Genomic DNA, 22,134 nt, shown 5'->3' with positions numbered 1-22,134 from the left:
AGAAGTGAATATCTTCAGAGGACCATTATTCAGTCTCCCAGAGCACTTCTGGGCTATAGAGTAGGAAACGGGCTACCCTTGTAAACCATAAGCAGACTGGGTCCCCTTTGAACACGTTTGCTGACAGTATTCTATTAAGTCTTGGGGGGAGAGGAGCAGAGTGGATATTGGAAGGCTGATTGCAGGTGCACCCTCAGAATACACTGTCACCAGGTAGACCCCTGTGGAGTCATAAGAGAAACATCAGGCCACAGGGGAGGGTACTGGCTGCTGTCATTCAGGAGCTCTGAGACCTCAGGCAAGGATGTTACTTCTCTAAGCCCCAAACTCCACCTAAGTCAATGGGGGATAAACAGAATATCTAGAAAGGTTGGAATGAGGGTAATGAAAATACCATCCATGAAATCACCTAAGACAGTGCCTGATCCTCAGTAAATGTCGATTTTGGAATACCTCCTGAATTCATCCTTCTCTTTCTCTTTCCCCTTTGCTGTGGCCACTGCCTCTGTCCAGGTCTCTCAGAAACCATCACTGCTTGCCAGTCATGCCACATGCCTCAGCCTGGCAGTGGTTAGGAGCAACAGCTTTAAATCCCAGCAAACGAGCCCCTATTTGAAATGAAATCTGGAGCAAGTCTCTTAAGCCCTCTAAGCTTCAATTTCCTCCTCCGTACAATGGGGATAAAACCATTTATGGAACCAGGCTGTCCTGAGGATTTAGTGAGATGATGAATGAGAAGGGCTTAGCACAGTGTCAGGCACACACAGAAGAAAAGCAGTGCTGTTCTCAAGAGGCCTGACCTTCTTTCAACCACACTGGACAACCCACTTCTCCTTGAACCAGTCCTTGAACCTGAGGAGCATTGTTTATAAACATTTCCTCTGCCTCCAATATTCTCCGTGTATCCTCATAGACTACCTCCTAACGCGTCAGTTCTGCTCCGCTTCTCAGTAACTTCTTCAGCCTTCACTCTTACAAGTTGTGGCTATTTATGCGGGCCTCTGTGGATGGCAAAGAGACAGGACTGAGCGACTGAACACACACACACGCACACACGCACACTTCCTCCATACTGGACCCGAGTCCCTTGAGGAAAGGTGTTTTTCTGCGTAGTCCATTGGAAAAGTACACCTCTCCTAGCCTGGCCTCAATTTCCTTATCTGGAATGTGTCCATCGGACTGGAATGGCAGAAAGGGCCCTTTCAGCTCTGAGATTTTAAACTGCCAGAATTTAAGTTGTGGGGACCTGGTAGATTACCTAGTCCACCCCACCCCCATCCTTTTCCAGAAAGGGAAACTGCGGGCCTAGCAGGGCCTTCGCTTCCTGCGTTTTTCTCTCGGCCTCCCGGGCATAGCTCCCCTGAGGGCATGCAGCCTGGGTTTACAAACTAGGCAAGGGGAGACTCTCGGGCGTCTTCAGGGCTCGAGGCGCCGGAAACACGTGTGTGCTCACCTACGTGTACACACGTGAGCACACCTACAGCAGCAGGGGGCGCTCGGGCCGGCAGGGGGCAGCACAGACTCGGTTTGCAAATACCCGGCGCAGCCCCGAGGGAGGAGGGCGTGCTGCAGTCCCGGCGGCGGCGGCGGCGGTGGCGGCGGCAGCGGCGGCTGGAGGTGCAGCCTCCCAGGTGGGAGGCGGGGGCTGCGGGCGCAGGAAAAGGCGCCTGGGGAGCGGGTACTCGGCGGGGCCTCCTCGGTCCGGGGCGCGGCGAGTGGGAGCGAGCGCGCCAGGAGCACGCAGGCGCCCTGCTCCGGCTGGCCCTCGGCCGGCTCGCGGCGCGGGAGCAGCCGGCAGCCCGCCCCCGCGCCCCCCGCAGCCCCCCGGGCCGCCCGCGGCCGGCCGTCGGCAGCGGCTCCTCGGCCGCGAGCGCAGGCCGCCGGCCCGGCAGAGCGCGTGGCGGCGGAGGCGGCGGCGGGACGGCTGCCGGGCCGCCCCGAGCGCGCCCTCCCGCCCGCGGCCACTCGCAGTCGGCGCTGGCCCGGCCGGCGCGCCCCGCAGGCACCCGGAGCGCGGCCTCGGCCTCGGCGGGAGCGAGCCCCGGGCCGCAGCCGGCGGGAGGAGGCGCGGGCGGGCGCTGGCACTGACGGCGTCGCGGGGCACTCCCGGGCGGCGGCGCAGCGGCAGCGGCGCAGGGGGCGGAGGCAGGGGACGCCCCCAGCCAGGATGCTGCGGTTTCTGCGCCGGACCTTTGGCCGCCGCTCCATGCAGCGCTACGCGCGGGGCGCGGCAGGGCGCGGGGCCGCCGGGCTGGGGGACGAGCGCGACGGGGGCCCGCGGGGGGGCCCGGCCGCCGCTGTCTCCACGCTGCCCGCCGCACCCGGGGGCAGCGTGTTCCCGGCCGGCGGCGGGCCCCTGCTCACGGGCGGCGCGGCCGTGCACATCTCTGCCGCCGGAGCCTCCAAGGCCACCCTCTACTGCCGCGTCTTCCTGCTCGACGGTACCGAAGTGAGCGTGGACCTGCCGGTGAGTGACGGAGCCGGTCCGGGCCACTGGCACCCCGGGGCCCGTGGGGCAGTTCCCTTCCCCCGATGCTCCCCTCTGGGGCGCTCCCCTTGTACCTCTCCGGGATCCCCTCCCCCTTCTGCGCGCACTCCTAGTCCTGGTTCCCTCTCGGGCCACCCCATTCTGGTCTCTTCCGGGGGTCCCCATCTCTGGCCCGCGCCCCCTCAAGTCCCCGCCCCCTGGCGCGGGTGACTGTTGTTCCCCTGAGGTCTTTGAGGTTCCTGCAGCGGCCTTCTTGGAGCTGGGCTGTCGTTTAGAGAATGTCAAAACAAGGCGGGGCTGCCCCGGGGTAGCCCGTTTGCCCCCACAGATTCGCCACCAGGCCGTGGTGGGAAGGCAGAGGAGGAGAAGCCCGCTCGCCTCCTGGCCGGCAGGTGCCCCAAGTTTGGGAGGGAGTCAGGGGAGTATTTCTGCTCTTTCCAGTCCCCATCTGGGCGCTCCCCACCCCTTCATCCCATCCTAAACAGCCCCTCTGGCCCGCTGCCTCACAGGGGGTTGGGCGACTTGGGAGCTAACTCGAGAATCGACTCTCGCTGATCGGGTCAACTTTGCAGCGGCAGAGCTCCCTTCTGGGCCGCTGGGAGTCGGACCCCGGGTGCCCCCGGGCCTGGGGCGCCGGACTTTCCCCGGGGTCTGTGCAGGGAGCCGCGGAGGCACCCCAGGGCGGCTGCGCCGCGGCCTCAGCCCGGGCCACCCGCCCACAGGTGGTTGCACCCCGCCCCCTGCAGCGGAGAGCTCGGCTGGCGCTGCTGTCCCCGCCAGGGCGTCCGGCCACCAGCGGGTCTTTTTAGCCCAAGGGGCCGGATCTGATCAGATCGAATCCGCACATTAATGGGGCCCCTACTGTGCACCCGGCGCTGCGGCAGACGTTGCCTTTGGGATTCTTTGGGTGTGACTGAGGACACAGAAATGATTGAGCTTTAGATGAATGTTACAGATCGTCCCGAGGGTTTCAAGCGGGGCGGGCGGAATAACATACCGGGACTTCTAAAGAAAGCATTCCGACCTTCTCGGGTTGGGGAAATTGGACGTCAGGAGAGAACTGGCTGGGAACCTGTAAGGGTTTTAGATGGGAAAATCAGAGCCTGCCTGGCCTGCGGTTTAATGTTTCCTTGTGTTAGGTTTAATTTTGAGACAGTTTCAGTTTATGGCGATTTTATTTTTGTGGTTCCTGGTGCTCTCCATAGGATATCATTTTGTTACGATAATACCCTTCGGGGGCCTTTTTATTCATGGAAAAGGAGCCAACATTCCAGTGCTCAGAGCAGTTGTCTTTAAAATAGTATTAAAATGTTACTGTTTTTCCAAGACTGGGCTCTCCAGCTTTTTATTCTGCTGGGAGAGAAGGCTTGAAAAAGGGGAGAGGGGCGGGCCGAGCCGAGTGGAGGAGAGGTGAGTGGGTTGCTTCTGGAGCGGGCAGCTGGTGTGTGGAGAGGATGTGGCGCGTTCTGCATCTCAGATCTGCGAAAGGAATGCTCTGGTTGGGAACTTTGACAACGCTCACTGCTGATGATTTTCTTGTCTGTTCCCCTGAGATGGTTCGTTTATGAAATGTATTGCGTTTGTCAGGTTTCTGCCACAGGCTTAAGTGGTGTCTCTGAGATGAAAAATGCAAACCCAGTAAAAATGCATGCGTGGTGAATAGACCCAAACAGGTACCCAGATGAACAGGTTGGGATGCGAAGGCTGACTTAACCTCAGCTGGTGGAGCCCTGGCCCAGCGTGGCAGAGGCAGGTTTTGCATCCTAAAGGTTTCTTCGCTTAATTAAAGGCTACTTGACAGAAGAATTCACTAGGTTTTCTTACAATGGCAGATTTGTTTCCTTTTTATAAAAGAACATTTATTTATTTATTTATTTATTTGTTACATTGGGTCTTCCCTGCTGCTTGGGTTTTTATCTAGTTGCAGAGAGAGCCGTAGGGGGAGGGGGCTACTCTTCACTGGCGGTGTGCAGGCTTCTAGCTTCGGTGGCTTCTCTTGTTGGGGAGCACAGGCCCTAGGCACACAGGCTGCAGTAGTTGTGGCATAGCGGTTTAGCTGTTCTGCAGCATGTGGGATCTTCCCAGACCAGGAATCGAACTTGTGTTCCTTGCATTGGCAGGTGGATTCTTATCCACTGTATTCACCAGGGACGTCCAATGGGATGCCTTAAGATGTTATTTAGTGAACTTCCAATTTTATTTATATAGACATGCATATAATGTGTATGTGCTGCCCTTAGGCAGGTCCAGAGCAAATGTTGGCTTTGGTCATCTGTGCCCTTGCTTGGGGAGGAAAGATGGAGAAGAATTCACCAGGGAGCACAGCTCATTGACTGAAAGATTTATTCGTTGTTAGATCTGCATCACAGTCTCCCACAGTCATCCTCAGAGTTTCAGTGCCAGTACAGCATGGGCTCCAAGCAGCCCGGCCTCCATGAAGCTGTAGCATCTGTGCTTCTTCTCAGCCCCATTTCACCAAGCTCACTTTTTATGCTGTCCTTTTTTGGCATTTAGTCCCACTGGTCATTCTTCTCGTCTCCTGCATTCCTGAATTTTTACCGCTTCTTGGGCCCTGGGATGGCTTTGCGGCCTGGTACACTGGATTTACCTTTGACCGCCATCTCCCTAAGCTGGATTTTCTGTCTCCAGTCACTTGCTCAGGCACAAAGCACACTTGCCAGGCTAACTATGGCTCTTTTGTAATTAAAACTCTCTGGTGTTGGTAGCGTCATGCATTCTCTGCTCAGCATACTAACCATGCTTAGGCATTGTCATAAGCCGTTTTATTAGCCCTTGTCAGGAGGCCTGTGTTCCAGAAGTGCTTCAAACACAAGGCCCTCAGTGGGATTGTGCTGGGGCACCTTGGTTTTTCGCTGGGCTGTGGACCCAGAGGTGAATGAGAGGTGGCCTTGAAGCCCTTGAGAAACACAGGTGGCAGTGTGTCTTTTTACTGTAAGTGATGCTGAGCTCACAGGCTCACCAGATAGGGTGCTGGGGGATGGATGAATCAGGAGGACTTCCTGGAGACTTTGATGCTTGTGGCCCTAGGATCTCAAATCCAGTGCCCCTTAGGCATTTTTAGACTCCCTGTTGTTTCAGGGAGTCAGCCACTTGGCCATGCCATGGCCCCGCTGTTACATATAACAAAGGAAGAAGCAGCTATAATTGTCTTCTCCAGTGATGCTTCCCTGATGGAGCCTGGAGCCCCCTTCCCCAGGTGGTGGGTCTCATCCTCTCGCACGCCTGTGTGTTCTTAACCTTTGCTGTGCATCAGGATCTTTGGGGAAAAAAGAGAATCCATCTATAATGGGCAATCTGGAGTGGGCTTCCTGTGCCAACCCAGCTCCCAGGGGAGGCGTTGGCCCACCATACAGACCAGAGTGCCCCACCAGAGCCACTCTTCTTCAGAAACCTGGGTGCTGGCTCAGAAGGTTCGTCCCCCTCCGAGGCCCCGCCCTGCCAGGCCCAGCCCTCAGGTGTGGTCTGGCCAGAGCAGGGCAGGACTCCCTCGGCCTGCCCCAGACTCTTCCCTTCTGTTAATGCTGCTGAAGATCCCATTAGTGTGTTTGGCAGCGGCACCCACTGTTGACTCATATTAGCTCTCTGTTGACTAAATCCCTGGCATCGCTTTTGCTCGTGCGGCTGTTGCTCAGCCCTGTCTCCCCCCTCCCTTGCATGCGCAGGCTTCCAGCAGCTCTGTTTGGAGAGCCAGGAAGGGGTGTGGCTGGCTGGTTAGCACTCTCTCCCATGCCCTGCTGGGCATGCCCCGTTGGCCAGTGGGAGGTTTGGCGCAGTTGCTCTCACCGACTCTGAGCTCAGTGTGGACTTGGGTGGTACAGGGCAAGCATGGAGAGTTTCAGGGTGGGAAGGTGCACGTTTGAATTGTGCAGTCTGGCTGTGCCATCCTTGAACCTCGATTTTCTGGTCTTTAAAATGGGAGGATTATACATCTAAAAGGATATGAAAAGGCCTTAGGAAGCAGCAGGGTGCTGAAGGGTTGCTGGTAGGCTGTCATCTTACACACATCTCTGTGCTTCCTCTTTGGCCTGTGAAAAGGGATTGGGAAATTTTCTAGAATGAACATTTAAAAAAAAAAAAAAGGTGGGAATCCCTGGTGGTTCAGTGGTTAGAACTCTGTGCTTTCACTGCCAAAGGCCTGGGTTTGATCCCTGGTCAGGGAACTAAGATCCCATAAGCTCCATGGCTTGGCAAAAAAAAAGCCGTGCCAGGAAAGCTAATTGCTTGGCTCTCCCTTATTGTAAATTGGAAACTGGGTGTAGTAAGAGCGATACTTTATAATATAAAGTTTCACTTTGAATGAGAAAAGAATGCTACCTGCCCCACCCCCACCCCCCACAGTGGCTCAAATGGTAATGAATCCATCTATAGTGCAGGAGATCTAGGTTCAAACCCTGGGTCAGGAAGATCTCCTGGAAAAGGGAAGGGCAGCCCACTCTGGTGTCCTTGCCTGGAGAATCCCATGGACAGAGGAGTGTGGTGGGCAATAGTCCATGGCGTTGCAAAGAGTCGGACTAAGCTACTCACACTTTCACTTTTCACCCCCCACTTACACTCCGAAATAGAAAGAAAAATGCCAGTCTTTAGAATTTCAGGATTGGAACCTCAGACCTAACAGAACATACATGATACAGCATGAAGATCGTAAGGGACCCTAGACAACACATATCCACCCATCGTATGTATGGGACACAGAGGCCTGGGGATATAAAGTGACTCCCTTGGTCACTCGGTGAGGAGGTGTCAGGTGCATCTTTGGGAACCAGTCTCGCCCGAGTCCTAACATAGCATCATGGCAGGGGGCCAGATATGTTCTCGGCATTTACCTAAACCACGGGAAACTCCAGCAAAAGCGTTCTCTCACTTCAGTGTACACAAAGAGTGCATCTGGGATTTTCTTGACTCCAGTTCAGCTGTGCAGAGCTCACCTCCAGAATTTCTGATTAGTTTAGGAAGCTGGACTTTGAATCAGTACCTTGGGCGTGTAATTCCGACACAGTGGTCCCCTTCACACCCTTTGAAAAACACTGGCTCTGAACTGGGAAAGCAGAGGGCAGCCGCACTGTGCATTAAAAGGGGCTTCAGACAGTGAGGATGGGAGCAGCAGCCTCCAAGCTGGGGGTTGGCAGGCTCACACCTGCACTGTAGGGAGCCCGTCTTTGCCACCCCGGAGTGCAGGCTGGGCTGGGAGAGGGAATGGAGACCATTCCCGCTCTGGAGACAGTTCCGCTGTTGCAGTAATCCAGGTGAGGGGTGATGAGGGCCTGGGGTGGAGAAGGGACTGAGTGCTGGTGTGTTCCCTAAGGTGGGGCTGTTGATTGAGTGTGAGGGAAGTGAGGAGTGGGGTCTAACTTGGAGGACAGGGGTATCTTCACTCTCAGGTGTGGGAAGAAATGGAGGACCACATAAGACCCATGAGAAGGCAGCTCCTCATCTCCACCCACTCCTGAGGTCCCTGATGCCATGAACACCCTGCCTTCTCCCAGACTTCAGGTGGCTTGCTTTTTCTTCCTTGTGAGGGCTGGTAATGGCTCAAGGCGGCCCTCCAGGGCTTACCCCGCTCGAACTCATCCTGGACTATGAACGAGGCCATGGGGGCCCTCGGATAAGTGTGTCATGGGTTTATGTATTTTTAAAACATACCTTTGTTTTCAAAGGAGGGCAGGTGGGGAAGGGGAGAAGGCAGGAGAGGTGGATGGTGACCATCCCAAGTGGGACAGAGGTGCCCTCTCTTAACTCCAGTTCCTCACTTGCCGTTAATATGCAGGGTGGGGGTGTCTGCAAGCCTCTCCAGCACCAGGAACATGACCCTGCGCAAGTCCAGGACAAAACAAATATTAACTGGTTAAGAGCTTTCATGTGCATAGTCTCATTGAGTTCTGTCCCTAGTGCACTATTGTGGATGAAGGCGCAGGTCTGTTTAATTCTGAAACAGCAAAAGATTATGGTGGGGGTCAGGTCCGTGATACGGGGAGATAGCCTTTCTCCTACATTCTTGTGTAGGGACTTAGAAAAAACTCCACTCCATCACTGCAGAAATCCTCCACCCACAACTTGTCCTCAAAACCCGTGTCCCATCCTTCTCTATGGCCTGACTCCTGTCTCCAGCCTCCTCCACGCTGCCCAGAGTGTTTCTTCTGCAGGAATATGGTTCTTTGCACTGGGGCTTCCTCCTCGGGCCCATGGCAGCTGCTTGCAGGCAGGGTCAGTTGCTGATTCATGTTGGTGGGTTTTTTTTTTTTTTTTTTTTTTGGTGGTTGGCATGTGTTTTCCTCCCCCACTTGCATTTCACAGGAGAACACGTTGGCAGCAGAAAGATTAGAAAATATAGAAATGGAGGAGAAGTTAAAAACATCTAAAATCTCATCAGAGATAACCACTTTTAAAACTGTGGTGTGTGTGTGTGTGTCCATCTGTACTTTTCTCTTTGTTTTTAGTTCTGAATATGTTATTTAAAATGATGAATTTATATGGGTTGATAACAGTAAAATCTCTTTCTCCACCTCTATAGCACAATTGAATAGGGATCTAGACCCCAAGTTTGGGCCTCTTTAGCATGGGACCCTTCTGCCCTGACTACTTTATAGCCCCTGGGATCCTTAGCTGGGGCAGGGAGCTCCCTGTGGCCATCTGAGCTGTATACTACCTAAAGCCTGGGTAAGGAGTGGGGTCCTCATCCTTGGAGCCCTTCCCCACCAATCACCTCTGCTTTCTGGTAGCTTAGCGGTCCCGTTGATGTGGCCACAGACTCCCCTTGCATCTGAGGGCTTGTGTTCTGGACACCTGTTTTGGGGAGGCTCTCACCTGCCCAGGGAGCTTAGCCCCTGCTCCCAGCTGGGGCTGATCTGGCATAGGTGGGTGGGTAATCCTACAGCATCCCAGGGCTGCCTCCTCTGCCCTAGGGTCTCTCATCTCATTCTGCAGCCTCTTTGGCTTCTCTCGACAGTGGATGTATCTCACTAGTCCCACTTGATTTTAATTTCTGGCTTATTTTTGTTCCCCACAATGCTTTTGTTTGGCCACAGTGTTTTCAGTCACCCAAGACTGGTTGTGCACTTACCCTGCATGAAGCATTGGGAGGGGTACAGGACCGGGGAGAGAGTTCCAGTCTAGAAGGTGGAAGACAGTGTCAGGAGATAACTCGGAACCCCACGAGGGGTGGCGAGGGGGTGAGCGATGGAACCGTGGGCTGGATTTGGAGAAGGTTCGATGCCCCAAGTGACACTGAGTTGTCCGGAAGGTTGCCTAGGAGGTTCTGTCGTTAAGAGTTGCTCAGAAGGCATTGCAGTGGATGAAGCAGCAGGTGCAGATGCAGGGAGGATGGGAGCCAGGAAACCCCACTGGCTGGGCTTCCAGCTCCTTGTGAGTAGGGATGATTGTGAGCGCTGGCTGAGCCCCCAAATCTTGAAGGAGTGAGTGAGCAACCTCTGAAGCACAGAGGAGGGGCTCAAGCTGGTAAGAGTCAGGGGATCACAGTGTGCTGATACTGTGCTAAGTGCTTAAGTGACTGTTGAATCCTCACCAAACCTCTTTCAGTGGTTACTGTTCTTATACCTTATTTGTGAGACGGGAGAATCAGGGCCCAAGAGACTGACTGAAAAAACCCCACCGGTGTCACATATTAAGGCAGACTCTAGCTTTGGGCTAGAAGAAGTTTGTGTCGGGGAAGGTCGTCTGACCAGGACTGGGTCTGGGAGGAGTGGGGGTGGGTGGAGCCTGCCCCAGGATTGATGGGGACCCTGAGCCTCAGAACGGTGACCCCCTTTCCAGGCCACTTGGGGTTCCCATGCATGGGATTCACACCTGTAAGGCATACTGGGTGAGTGTGGTTTCAACCAGAGCGCCTTCTGGTTTGAGGCCCATAATTCTTCAACGCTGAGTTTGGAAATAGCCTACATTTTAAAAAAGTGTTTAATAGAACAACACTAAAATTATCCTAGAGAGAAACATTTTATATATTCCCATCCTGCTGCATAGCAACTGGTTGGTTTCACCGCTCCCTTCAGTCTTTGTGCTTTTGCATCCATGTTTATAAACATGGTGTGCAGCCTTTTATATACTTCTTTTATTTAAAAAAAAACCTTTTTTCCTCTTATCCAAGCCTTCCAGACATACTTTTCACCCAGTTTGGTGCCTTCTTTTCGGCTTATTCTGAATTACAGAAGTTTGTGTGTGTGTGTGAAATAATACCTGTTCCTACCTGTCTCTTGGGGTTGAAGGTTGTCAGTCACAGCACCTGGTATCTTGCCTGTTGGCTCGCCTACCCCCCAGGCTCACAGAATCTGTGTTACTTCCCTTAATTGCTACCATCTGGGAAGGTGTTATTATCCCCTTTACACAGGTCTCCAGGCCACTCCGCTGTAAGTAGGGTGGAGCCAGAATTGAATCTGGGTTTCCTGACCCATTCTTTAGTGCTCTACCCCTAGCCCATGAAAGGTGTGCTCTCCGGAACTCCGAGGGAAGGTCAGAATGTTTTGTAATTTGACAGATTAGAATTTCATGCTGTAAATTGCCCTGCCTTTGCTGAACCTCTTTGCTTTACAGCATCTCTGGCATTTGGGTTCTGTCTACCATTTCTCAGCATGTCTTGTAGGTTCTTTCCCCCAGTGTCCCAGTTGGCTGAGTGCCCAGCATTTCCTTCTAGAAGTTGTGAACTGGAGGGTGATATCCCCAGGGCCCTGTGCCATCCGTGGGATCATCTGGAGTGTCTTTGTTTCCCAGCACTGAGCCGGGTCCCAGGGGCAGACTCGCCCAGGGAAGCTGGCCCTGCCAGGAGGATGTGGACCACCTGGTTCCTCGGGTGCCTGCAGGGTCAGCCTCCGTTGGCTCTGTGGTGTCTCTTCCATGCCCACTTCATGCCTGAACGCTGTTGTCATCTGTGTCATGTCTTATGTGTGTTCAAGGGGCTTGAGGTAGGCTTGGTAGCATCTCTCCTTTATCCTTCCAGCTTGCTTGCTCAGCTGCACCTTCTTTGAAATATGGATTTTTAAAACTGTGATAATACGTAAGTAGCATAAAATTGACCATTTTAACCATTTTTAGGTGTACACTTCAAAGTATGTGCACATTGTTATGCAAGACCACCGCTGTTCATCTCCAGAACATTTTCATCATCCCCAACTAAAACCATGTCCAGTAAGCTCGAACTCCCCATTCCTCCTTCCCCGTAGCCCCTGGCAGCCTCTAATCCGCTTTCTGTCTCTGTGAATCTGACTCCCCCAGCTCCCTCTCGTAAGTGGAGTCATACGGTCCTTGTCCTTTTGTGTCTGGCTTCTTTCACTTAGCATAATGTCTTCAAGGTCCATCCAAGTGGTAGCATGGGTCAGCTTTTTAAAGGCTGAATGGTATTCCGGTGTGCAGACACGCCACAGTTTGTTGACCCATTCATCCGAGTTACAGACTTTTCTTCGTGTCTGGGCCTTCCTAACTCTGCCCTGCCGTTCACCGATGGCCTTGCCGTTCACCGATGGCCCTGCCATCAGAGACTTGGATGTCCTCCACCCACCCCTCGGGGTTTTGTTCTTGGCATCCTGGCTCCTCTTACCTGCGACTCTTCCTTTTTTGGCTAATCCTTCTCCCAGGTTGTCTGGTCTTTTGTCAGAGTTGCTCAGTGTTGGCAAGTCCTCTGTCCAGTCAGTCTTTAAATCTTTTAATGATGAAATACAGACTCAAAAGAGTATCTGTAATATGACTGGTTTTAAAGAAAAGTAGGGACTTCCCTGGTGGTCCAGTGGCTAAGACTCCACACTCCCAATGCAGGGGGCCCAGGTTCCATCCCTGGTCGGAAAACTAGATCCCACATGTCCTGCAGTGAAGATGGACAATCCCACGTGTCGCAACTAAGACCCGTGCTGCCAAATAAGTAAATAAATAAATACTAAAAAAATTAATGTAACAAACATCCGTGTACCTACCACCCAGCTTAAGAACAAAGAGCCTCACCAGTGCTGTTAATCCCCCACCCACGTTCCTCCCTAATTGCCTTCCCTTCCCCCACCCCTGAAGTTTATCTCATTCCTTTTTCGATGGGTTTGCCTCATATGTGTGTTTCCCTAAAAGATAGACTGTTCATCCTGCATGTTTGTGAACTTTATAGTATATGGATTTTTCACTCAATATTCTGTCTGAAGTTTATCCATATTGATGAGATGGCTGGACTTCTTGCTGTGCTGCATGAATATACCTGAATATATTTATCCTTTGTTGGTGGACATTTGGGATGTTTTCAGTTTGGAGCTATTAGGGGAAAAAATGGTGCTTTGAACCTCCTGAAATTGGTCTCCTGGTGCACGTTTGCAAGCCAGTGTCTCTCCTGGGTATATACCCGTCGCTGGGAGGGTGGCAGGCAGGGCCTTTTAAGATCATATGAAATTGTTTTCCAGAGTCCCTGCAGTACATAAAAGCGTCTGCTAATCCATTCTTCAGCCCTGGGCGTTGGGCAGCTTTTCTGTTTTATTTTACCAGTCTTGCGGGAGTTAGTGGGAACTCACTGTAGTCTTCACTTTTTCCCAGTTGTTGATGGGTTGAGGATCTTTGCCTGTGTTTATGGACCATACATGCATTTCTTCCTGGTATGCTGTGTTCTATGATGTTTGCCTGTTTTTTGTTTTTGTTTTTTTTAACTTTATTTTGCTTTACAATACTGTATTGGTTTTGCCATACACTGACATGGATCAGCCACGGGTGTACATGAGTTCCCAATCCTGAACCCCCCTCCCGTTTGCCTGTTTTTTAGTTGGGTTCTATTTTTCTCATTGTGTTCGGCTCCTTGCTCTGCTGGCCTTGACGAGGTTGTCTCCCATACCCACTTCCTCTTCTGAGCTCAACTCAGTGGAACAAGGGAGAACACGTCCATGTAAGTCCCCCTTGCCTTTCCTCCCTAAGTGGAAATGAACGTTCCGTCTTCCATTTCGCTGTGAATTAGCTGAAGTCTGTTGCTGCTGGTGAGCAGTTGCGGGATGTGTGGTCTTCATTCCATTCTGCCTACTTTCCTTCCAGTTTTTATTAATTGAAATTTTAAGTGCAGTCGAAAGCAGAGAGAGCCCCAAGTACCCATCATATAACGAACATAACCTAAGTGCCCACTGTTAAACTTCATCACTTATTAATGTGGCCCCTCTCTTTTCACTTGTATTCTTTTATCTGTTCCTTCCCGATTCTTTTTTAAAAAGTTCCAAAACAAAATCCCAGTTATCTAAAAGAGAAGGGCTGTGTTTTCTAAAAAACTATTCACAATATTATCACAACACCTAAAAGTAATTAATAGTTGTCTTGTAGCCTCAGATATATGGTCAGTGTTCAAATTTTCTCATTTGGTTGTCACACCAAGGTCCTTTGAGTGTGTTCGGTTGATAGTCTATCTAAAGCTCTTTAAGATTTTTTGAAATGTTATCTTCCCTTGCTTTATTGAGGCATAATTGACAAATAAAACTGCTATTTATTTGAGATGTAACGCATGTTGATTTGATATACGTCTGCCTTGTGAAATGGTCACTGCACATCGAGGTAATTAACGTATCCATCGCTTCTCTAGTCACCATTTGTGTGTGTATCTTGGCAGATTTCAGGTAGACTCTACATTATAATCAACTATTGCATCATCACGCTGTCATTTAGATCCCAGAACTTTTTATTTTATAACTGAAAGTTTGTGTCCTTTGACCAACATTATCTCCTTTTTCTCTGCCCCACAATTTAGCTAAAGCTCTTAATCTGGAGTTTTCCCTTCTCCCCTCCTTTTCTTCCCCATTTGTTGAAGGAGTTGGGCCATCTGTCTTAGAGTTTCCCACTGTGGATTTCCTCGATGGCATCTTCAGCATTTGGTTCCCCTGAGGTACAGTTGGTACAAGCATCACTTAAAGCATCTGACTCAGCACACAGAGAACAGTGAGGCAAGTTCCTTGTCCTTGAGAAGCTTGAGTGGAGACAATTCATTACACCTGGTGTGAAATGAATTTGCCCAGGGGAAATTCAGATAAGCTTAAAGAAAGGGCTAAGGTGGGAGGACTGGGAGAGGAAAGATGGGCAACCAGAAAATTTCAGAGAGAAAGCTTTGAGTTCTGAGGACAGTGGAGAACAGCTTTTCTGGTGGCCAGTCAGCATATGCAAAGGCACTGAGGCTCGAGATAATACTTGGAAGATTCCTGCTCCTGTTCAGCCCCTGCCTATGAGCCTAGGTATCCTATCTTTCATTGGATGTTGCTTCTTTGAAAAGCTCCAGATTCCTCATCTTTGAGAAGTGTTCAGTAGATGTAATTAAAGTGAAGTCGCTCAGTCGTGTCCAACTTTTTGGGACCCCATGGACTGTAGCCCGCCTGGCTCCTCCATCCATGGGATTCTCCAGGCAAGAGTACTGGAGGGGGTTGCCATTTCCTTCTCCAGGGGATCCTCCCGTCCCAGGGATCGAACCTGGGTCTCCCGCATCATAGACAGACGCTTTACCATACGAGCCACCAGGGAAATCCAGTCACTGGTAGATTTAATTAAAAGAGTATCTTTTTCTTCTGGTTCTTCATCAGCTCCATAACCGTAGTTTTGAATGTCTCCCCTGGTGGCTTAGACAGTAAAGAATCTGCCTGCAATGCAGGAGACCAGTGTTTAATCCCTGGGTGGGGAAGATCCTCTGGAGAAGGGAATGGCAGCCCACCCCAGTATTCTTGCCTGGACAGAGGAGCCTGGTAGGTTACAGCCCATGGGGTTGCAAAGAGTCGGACACGGGTGAGTGACCAACACTTGACCTTGAGGTTCTCTTTTTCTGTATCTTACTCCTGTTTGGGTTCCTTTACATTCTACCGGAACACCTCCCGCCCATCCCCCACTGCCCTCCGCTCCCACCCCCTTGAGCCCTTTCTCTCCATCTCCTGGCCAGAGGTGCCTGCAGACATTTTTAGGAGTAGAGTCAATGAACTTGAACACTGCAGAGAGAATACAGGTGGAGCAGATGGCAGGGCAGTGGGAACCACTCGGTTTTACTCCTAAAGAAACACTTGAAAGCCACGTGGTCCAGAGCGTCATTCTGGGGTGGCAGGACTTTGCCTTGGAGCATGCCTGCTGCTCCACAGCCAGAGGCTGCTCACCTGTGGCAAATGAGCAGTAATTAGCATGTAATAAGAGCAGTTTCCTGCATGCACCTCCCAGCTCCTCTTCTCAGTGGCCCAGTGACAGCAGTAGACCTCTTTGCCTCTCTGAGGTCCCCCTACCTGTTCCCAAACTAACCTGTGGTTCTCCCCAGGGCCCAGAAGAAACTGCCCGCCCTGCATTTGCCTGTGAAACAGCTGTGGGCTTCATCCAGGAAAGCCCGATACACTGTAAAGGTGCTTGAGGGTTAGTTATTAACCCGCAGCACTCCCTGGCAGCCCATTCCAGTCCTTTGATGGCTCCTGTTTGCTGGGGCCCAAGGCCCAAGCCACCTGCCCAGTGAGTTTCAGTCTGTATTGGGTGGCAGTGACAGTGGGGGTCAGAGTCCAGGGAGGGGCCCAGCTGGCTGGAGACCAGCTCCTGTCCCTGCACACAGGCTGGAGTGGCAGATCCCAGGGGGACTGGAGGGAGGGAGCTAAGAAGAGGGGATCTGTATGTGGGATGTTTCAGTGGGAGCCAGGCAGTCCAAGGTCAGAAGCACTTATTCGGGATGCTTCTGTATTCTACATAGGGCTGACTGACTTTGCTTTGAAGTCCAGAAGCGGTTAGCTTTGTTCTCAAAGCTATGGCGATAGCTCCTCTTCATTAAAAAGACTTCCGAAGAAAAATGCAAAAATTATGTGCCGTCTTCAGAAAAGAAAAGAAGCATTGCGTGTACTTGGATTACTGTTATGTGTCATTTATCTTATTAACTCACTTCACAGGATGAGCACTGCCACACAGATGAGTTTTCGAGAGAGCTGAAGTTCATTCTGTTTACTGACGAGCTCTGCTTTATGCCATCTGTTTCATGTATTCATTAAAAACGACAGTAAAAAATGATACCGGTGATCTTATTTACAAAGCAGAATGAGATAATAAACTTAGAAAACAAACTTATGAGTAAAGGTGGGGGGAAGGATAAGTCAGGAGGTTGGGGTTAACATATGCACAGTACTTTATATAAAATAGATCATCAACAAGGACCTACTGTATAACACAGGGAACTTTACTCAATATCTGTGATGACCTGTATGGGAAATAGAATCTGAAAATGAATAGCTATATGTATGTATGTAATTAAATCACTTTGCTGTACACCTGAAACTAATACAATGTTGTAAATCAACCATACTCCAATACAAAATAAAAAATTTAAAAACAACACACACACACACACACACACACACACAGCAAAACATGAGATCAAAATACAAAAGCAGAGAGAGATCAACTAGTGTGTGTAAGGCCCCATGCAAGGAGTATGAAATGATAAAAAATGTGGGCCCTGCTTCGAGGGAGCTCATTTGGGGTGGGAAGTGGAATTGTAATTGATTCACAGGGCACATCTCCTGGCCCCTCACATTGCCTTGGTAGCCCAGGATCAGTGTGCTAAGGATGTCAGGGTTAAAGGACCACCCCCCACTCCCCTCCCAGGCATCTACGTGGTCTGGCTGCTCAGGTGGGCTGTGCACTGTGTTCCAGCCTTCATTCACGCTGTCACTGCTTACCTCCTGGCTCTGCCAGGGAACCTGCTCCACCCGCAGCCTCTACCCCAGGAGGGCCCCAGTCAACAGTGGAATGCCATGTGCCGCTGGGTTTGAGGGGCCGTGTTCTCTGCACAGTCACGTCCCTTATGTTTATGTAGTGTTTTAGGTTGAGATGAAGCTTTCGCCTTTTGTGGCTTTCTTTAATCCTCGCAGCACCTCCGTGGCAGAACTGCGGGCATTCCAGTTTTGTAGAAAGTTCAGCAGCAAGGTTTCTGCCCAACATCCCACAGTACGTGAGAGCGCCGGATGTAAAACCCTTTTCAGACTTGGCATTCCCATCTGCCTGGTTCTTCCCCAAGGCTGCCGCCCTGATGGTTCTCACCCTCACACTTTGTACCCTTGCTGTTCTTTCCCTTTCTTCTTGGCTGATTCTTATCTCCTAAGGGTCCAGTTGTCTCTCAGGACCCATTTCAGATGCCACCGTGTCTGTGGCGCTTGTCCCATAACCCCCGCCCTGCTTGTACTCTATATAGTATTCCCGCTCATCTTTTGCCGCGTGGGGGACTTAGTACATCCCATGTCATGGTAGTGGTTCATGTAGTAATTTGAGTAATAATTGTAATTATTTATATTACTTACAAAAAATAAGTAATAAGTTGACTCATTGTTTTGCAAAAGTTTTTATTTTGGTGAAATGCAGATAAAGTTTCAACCATTCCATCACACTCACTCACAGTGTTAGGCAACCATTACCACAGTCTAGCTCCAGAGCCTTGTCATGACCCCTGAACCTAAGGAAGCATTCACCCTCCATTCTCCCCTCTTCCCAGGCTCTGGCAGCCACTAACCCGTTTTCTGTCTCTGTGGATTTGCCAACTCTCGATATTTCATATAAATGGAGTCGTACAGAATGTGTGGCCTTTGGGGTCTGGCTTGCACATAGCATGTCTTCAAAGTAGACTGACCATGTACATTATGATGTAAGCACTTCACATGGCTTAGCTCACTGATTTCTCACAACCGTATGAGTTAGATAGTTCCTATTAACATCCTCATTATACAGTGTAAGGAGATCGAGGCACAGAGAGGGTAAGCAGCGTGCGAGAGCGTACACAGCACAGAAATGGTTTTGGCGCCTTCGCTGTCCTGCTAGTGTCTGCTCTGTCTGCTCTTGACCTTGATCTTCAGAGATTACATGTATAAGTTTAACCTATGAAGTTGAATTTGAAGGAGAAAAACAGAATTCAAGACAGAATTAATCTACTGTAAAAGAACAACATATGATGAAGCTCCAGCAGCAGAAACCTGTGGGGGGTGGATTCTGCAGTCAGAGTTCTTGGCTTAATTGGAGTGGCCGCTGTTGTTCAGTCATTAAGTCGTGTCCAACTCTTTGTGACGCCATGGACTGCAGCATGCCAGGCTTCCCTGTTCATCACCAACTCCCGGAGCCTACTCAAACTCGTGTCCATCGAGTCGGTGATGCCTTCCAACCTTCTCATCGTCTGTTGTCCCCTTCTCCTGCCTTCAGGCTTTCCCAACATCAGTATCTTTTGCAGTGAGTCAGTTCTTCTCATCAGATGGCCAAAGTATTGGAGCTTTAGCTTCAGCATCAGTCCTTCCAATGAATATTCAGAACTGATTTCCTTTAGGATTGACTGGTTTGATCCCCTTGCAGTCCAAGGGACTCTCAAGAGTCTTCTCCAACACCACAGTTCAAAAGCATCAATTCTCCGGCACTCAGCTTTCTTTATAGTCCAACTCTCACATCCATACCTGACTACTGGAAAAACCATAGCTTTGACTAGACGGACCTTTGTTGGCAAAGTAATGTCTCTGCTTTTTAATATGCTGTCTAGATTGGTCATAGCTTTTCTTCCAAAGTGGAGCTTACTCAGTGCCAGACATAGTTCTGAGCACTTCGTGTATACTTCCTCAGTTAATTCTCACAAAAACTTTATAAGGTAGCCACTGCCCTATTGCACCGATGAGGAAACATGTGCAGAACGCTTTAATGCCCCACCTGTGGCCTTGCCACTAGAGCGTGGTGGGCCTGGCAAGTGTGGCTCCAGTGTCTGTCATCTGCATCTTTGTTTTTTTAATCTTAATTTTCTGTGTTTGATTATAACAAACCTTTCCTGAAGCATTGAGAACAAAGTAGCCTAGTTGGTTAACTAGGAAGCAAAAAAGGGAAAAATAATGAAAATACTGGTTTTTAAAAAAAATATTATCCTGTCATACCAGCTCTGTACTTTACTTTAAAGCATGCTGTCCGTCTAGTCAAGGCTATGGTTTTTCCAGTGGTCATGTATGGATGTGAAAGTTGGACTATAAAGAAAGCTGAGCGCTGAAGAATTGATGCTTTTGAACTGTGGTATTGGAGAAGACTCTTGAGAGTCCCTTGGACAGCAAAGAGATCCAACCAGTCCATCCTAAATCAGTCTTGAATATTCATTGGAAGGACTGATGCTGAAGCTGAAACTTCAATACTTTGGCCACCTCACGCGAAGAGTTGACTCATTGGAAAAGACTCTGATGCTGGGAGGGATTGGGGGCAGGAGGAGAAGGGGATGACAGAGGATGAGATGGCTGGATGGCATCACTGACTTGATGGACATGAGTTTGGATGAAGTCCTGGAGTTGGTGATGGACAGGGAGGCCTGGCGTGCTGCGATTCATGGGGTCGCAGAGTCAGACACAACTGAGCAACTGAACTGAACTGATGCTGTTTATTTTAGAATTTCTAGGAATTATCAATTAAAAAAATACCAAATGAAAGTCGTATCATACCTCCAATAATACATCATCACCTCATTTACATTTTGGTGGTATCCCTTCACCTTTTTGCTAATAATGGATAAAAAATGGTTTCTTTCAACAAAAATTCCATCACACTCCATATGCTCTTTTTTTTTTTCAATTGTGGAGTAAAATGTGTTCTTAATCGTTACACTTTACTTCCTGTTATATTTGGCGAAAAACTTGGGACCTCACCATGGGAAGGAAGGCAAAATCTTTGCAGCCAGGGGAGCAGCTGGTCCCTGGTAGAGGAGGGTCTGAAATGACTGTGGTGTGAGATGGCCTATTACTGGGGATTTATGGTTCATGATAGAGCCAAGGTTGGTCCCAGGTTCTGATATTGTGCTGAGAACACTGGGTCTTCAAGTGTGTGCCCAGCCATCATCTCACTTAATCCTCATCTGGTCCACACCGCTCAGCAGTGCAGTGCCCTCATCCCCATTTGGCAGAGGAGATGGCTGAGCCCAGCAAGTTGCATTTGCTCTTTTGACCTTTGGGAGCTCTGCCACCCCATTTTGCTTCTCAGGTCACCTTAGTACCAGGCAGAATGACTTGGGCATATGATCAGAGCCAGACAGCTGAAGCCTTGTGGGGGTTCGTTGGAGGGAGAGGTCGATTTCCATCCATGAGGGCTTTGGGGGATGTGGCTGTGGGGTGATTTTGACTCTGGACGGAGGACTGACCAGCCTCACTGAGGAGGCCGTGAGGGGAGACGTGTCTGGGAAGCAGAATGCAGCTCAGAAGAGGATGAAGCAGAGTGATGAGAAGGGAGCTAGGACCACTGGATGCTTGGAGTTTGGCTCAGGGATGGGTGAAGGTGGACAGTCATCAGGCTGTTAGCTGTATCTCGGGTCCGAACTAGCGTGGTGCTGGGCGTGGACAGAGGGGCAGATGCACTGGCGTTCAAGCACGTGGAACCCAGTGGCTTTGGTGGCTGGATCTAGGAGTAGGGTTGATGGGAAGCTGAGCCAGGACAATCCCCGTCCCACTCCCTGTTTTGTGCATGGAAGGTTGGCAGGGTTGATAGCCTACGGGTGGAATGGTGATGCGGAGAGGTCCTGATACTATGCTGCCTGGGTCCTTGGTTTGTTTTATTTTTTAAGTTTGCAAATGTAGTATTTATTTATTTTTGCATTTTATTTCTTTAAGAGAACCTCCAAATGGTATAAACTTCCAGGTGCCATAAAGCCTGGATTCACTCCTGGCTGTATTTTAGTTGAGGCCAGTGTGAGGGCCCAGTGGGATCAGACACCTGGAAAGGAGTGTGGTAAGGCTTCCAACGCAGCTCACATCCACCGGGCCAACTGGGAGGCTGAGACAGAGAGACCCAGATGGTGTCCGCTGTAGACTTGTGGAAAGTTGTTCCCGGCCAGGCTCTGGGCTGTGTCAGCCCGCACAGTCCCCGAGCACAGGTGTTAGGGCTCTTGCCAACATGGAATCCCTGGGAAAAGGAGGGCGGCCCAAGCTCTTGCCCTCTGCTCTGCTGCCTCCCAACCCTGGGTGGCCTTGACATCTTCAAGGAAGAGTGAAGGATAAGAAACATGGGTGTTTATTGAGAGCCTGCTTTATGCACAGAACCATGCCGGGGCCAGGTGGATACAAGACTGAGTCAAAATTGCGTCTTTCCTCAAGCAACTGCCCATTTAATGGGAAGATGCGTCTTTGGGGTTTGCAGAGAACACTACAGCTTTATGTGAATATTCACTGGAAAGGCTGAAACTGAAGCGCCAATGCTTGGGCCACCTGATGCAAAGCACCGACTCATTGGAAAAGATCCTGATGCTGGGAGAGATTGAGGGCAGGAGGAGAAGGGGACGACAGAGGATGAGATGGTTGGCTGGCATCACCAACTTGATGGGACATGAGTTTGAGTAAACTCTGAGAGATGGTAAAGGACAGGGAAGTCTGCTATGCTGCAGTCCTTGGGGTTGCAAAGAGTCGGACACGGCTCAGCAGCTGAGCAACAAACCCACTTGTACCCAGTTTACTTGCTTAAGAAGGAAGAGCCAGGGCAAGAGCCAGGGCAAAAAAGCAGTGGCCAGTCTTGCTTCTCAGAGGTCACCACAGGTCAGAGCTCTGGGGTGGTGGTTGTCACACATTTTAGGTGCAGAAACCAGTATCTGGAACACGGGACCCAGGCAAGAAAGCAGGATTTGAGTCATTTATTGGAAATCACAGCTCTGAATCCCAGTGCAGGTTATCTTTATCTCAAATGTTTATCTCAGA

General features: G+C 50.5%; 1 protein-coding gene across 4 annotated transcripts in view; it reads left to right on the top strand.

Annotated features, from left to right (window-relative positions):
* Positions 1,569–22,134, top strand: part of EPB41L4B (erythrocyte membrane protein band 4.1 like 4B) — a 142,816-nt gene continuing 122,250 nt past the window's right edge. Inside the window, exon 1 of one of the 4 annotated variants that reach the window (XM_018052570.1) lies at positions 1,569–2,467. In XM_018052570.1, the coding sequence (XP_017908059.1) occupies positions 2,168–2,467 (300 nt within the window). In that variant the 5' untranslated portion in view covers positions 1,569–2,167. The remainder of the gene's footprint in view (positions 2,468–22,134) is intronic. The other 3 variants (XM_018052573.1, XM_018052571.1, XM_018052572.1) reach the window with 3 other exon arrangements.

This window comes from Capra hircus, chromosome 8 (assembly GCF_001704415.2).
Source record: "Capra hircus breed San Clemente chromosome 8, ASM170441v1, whole genome shotgun sequence".
Taxonomy (NCBI): domain Eukaryota; kingdom Metazoa; phylum Chordata; class Mammalia; order Artiodactyla; family Bovidae; genus Capra; species Capra hircus.
This window is presented reverse-complemented; position numbering and strand designations above follow the sequence as displayed.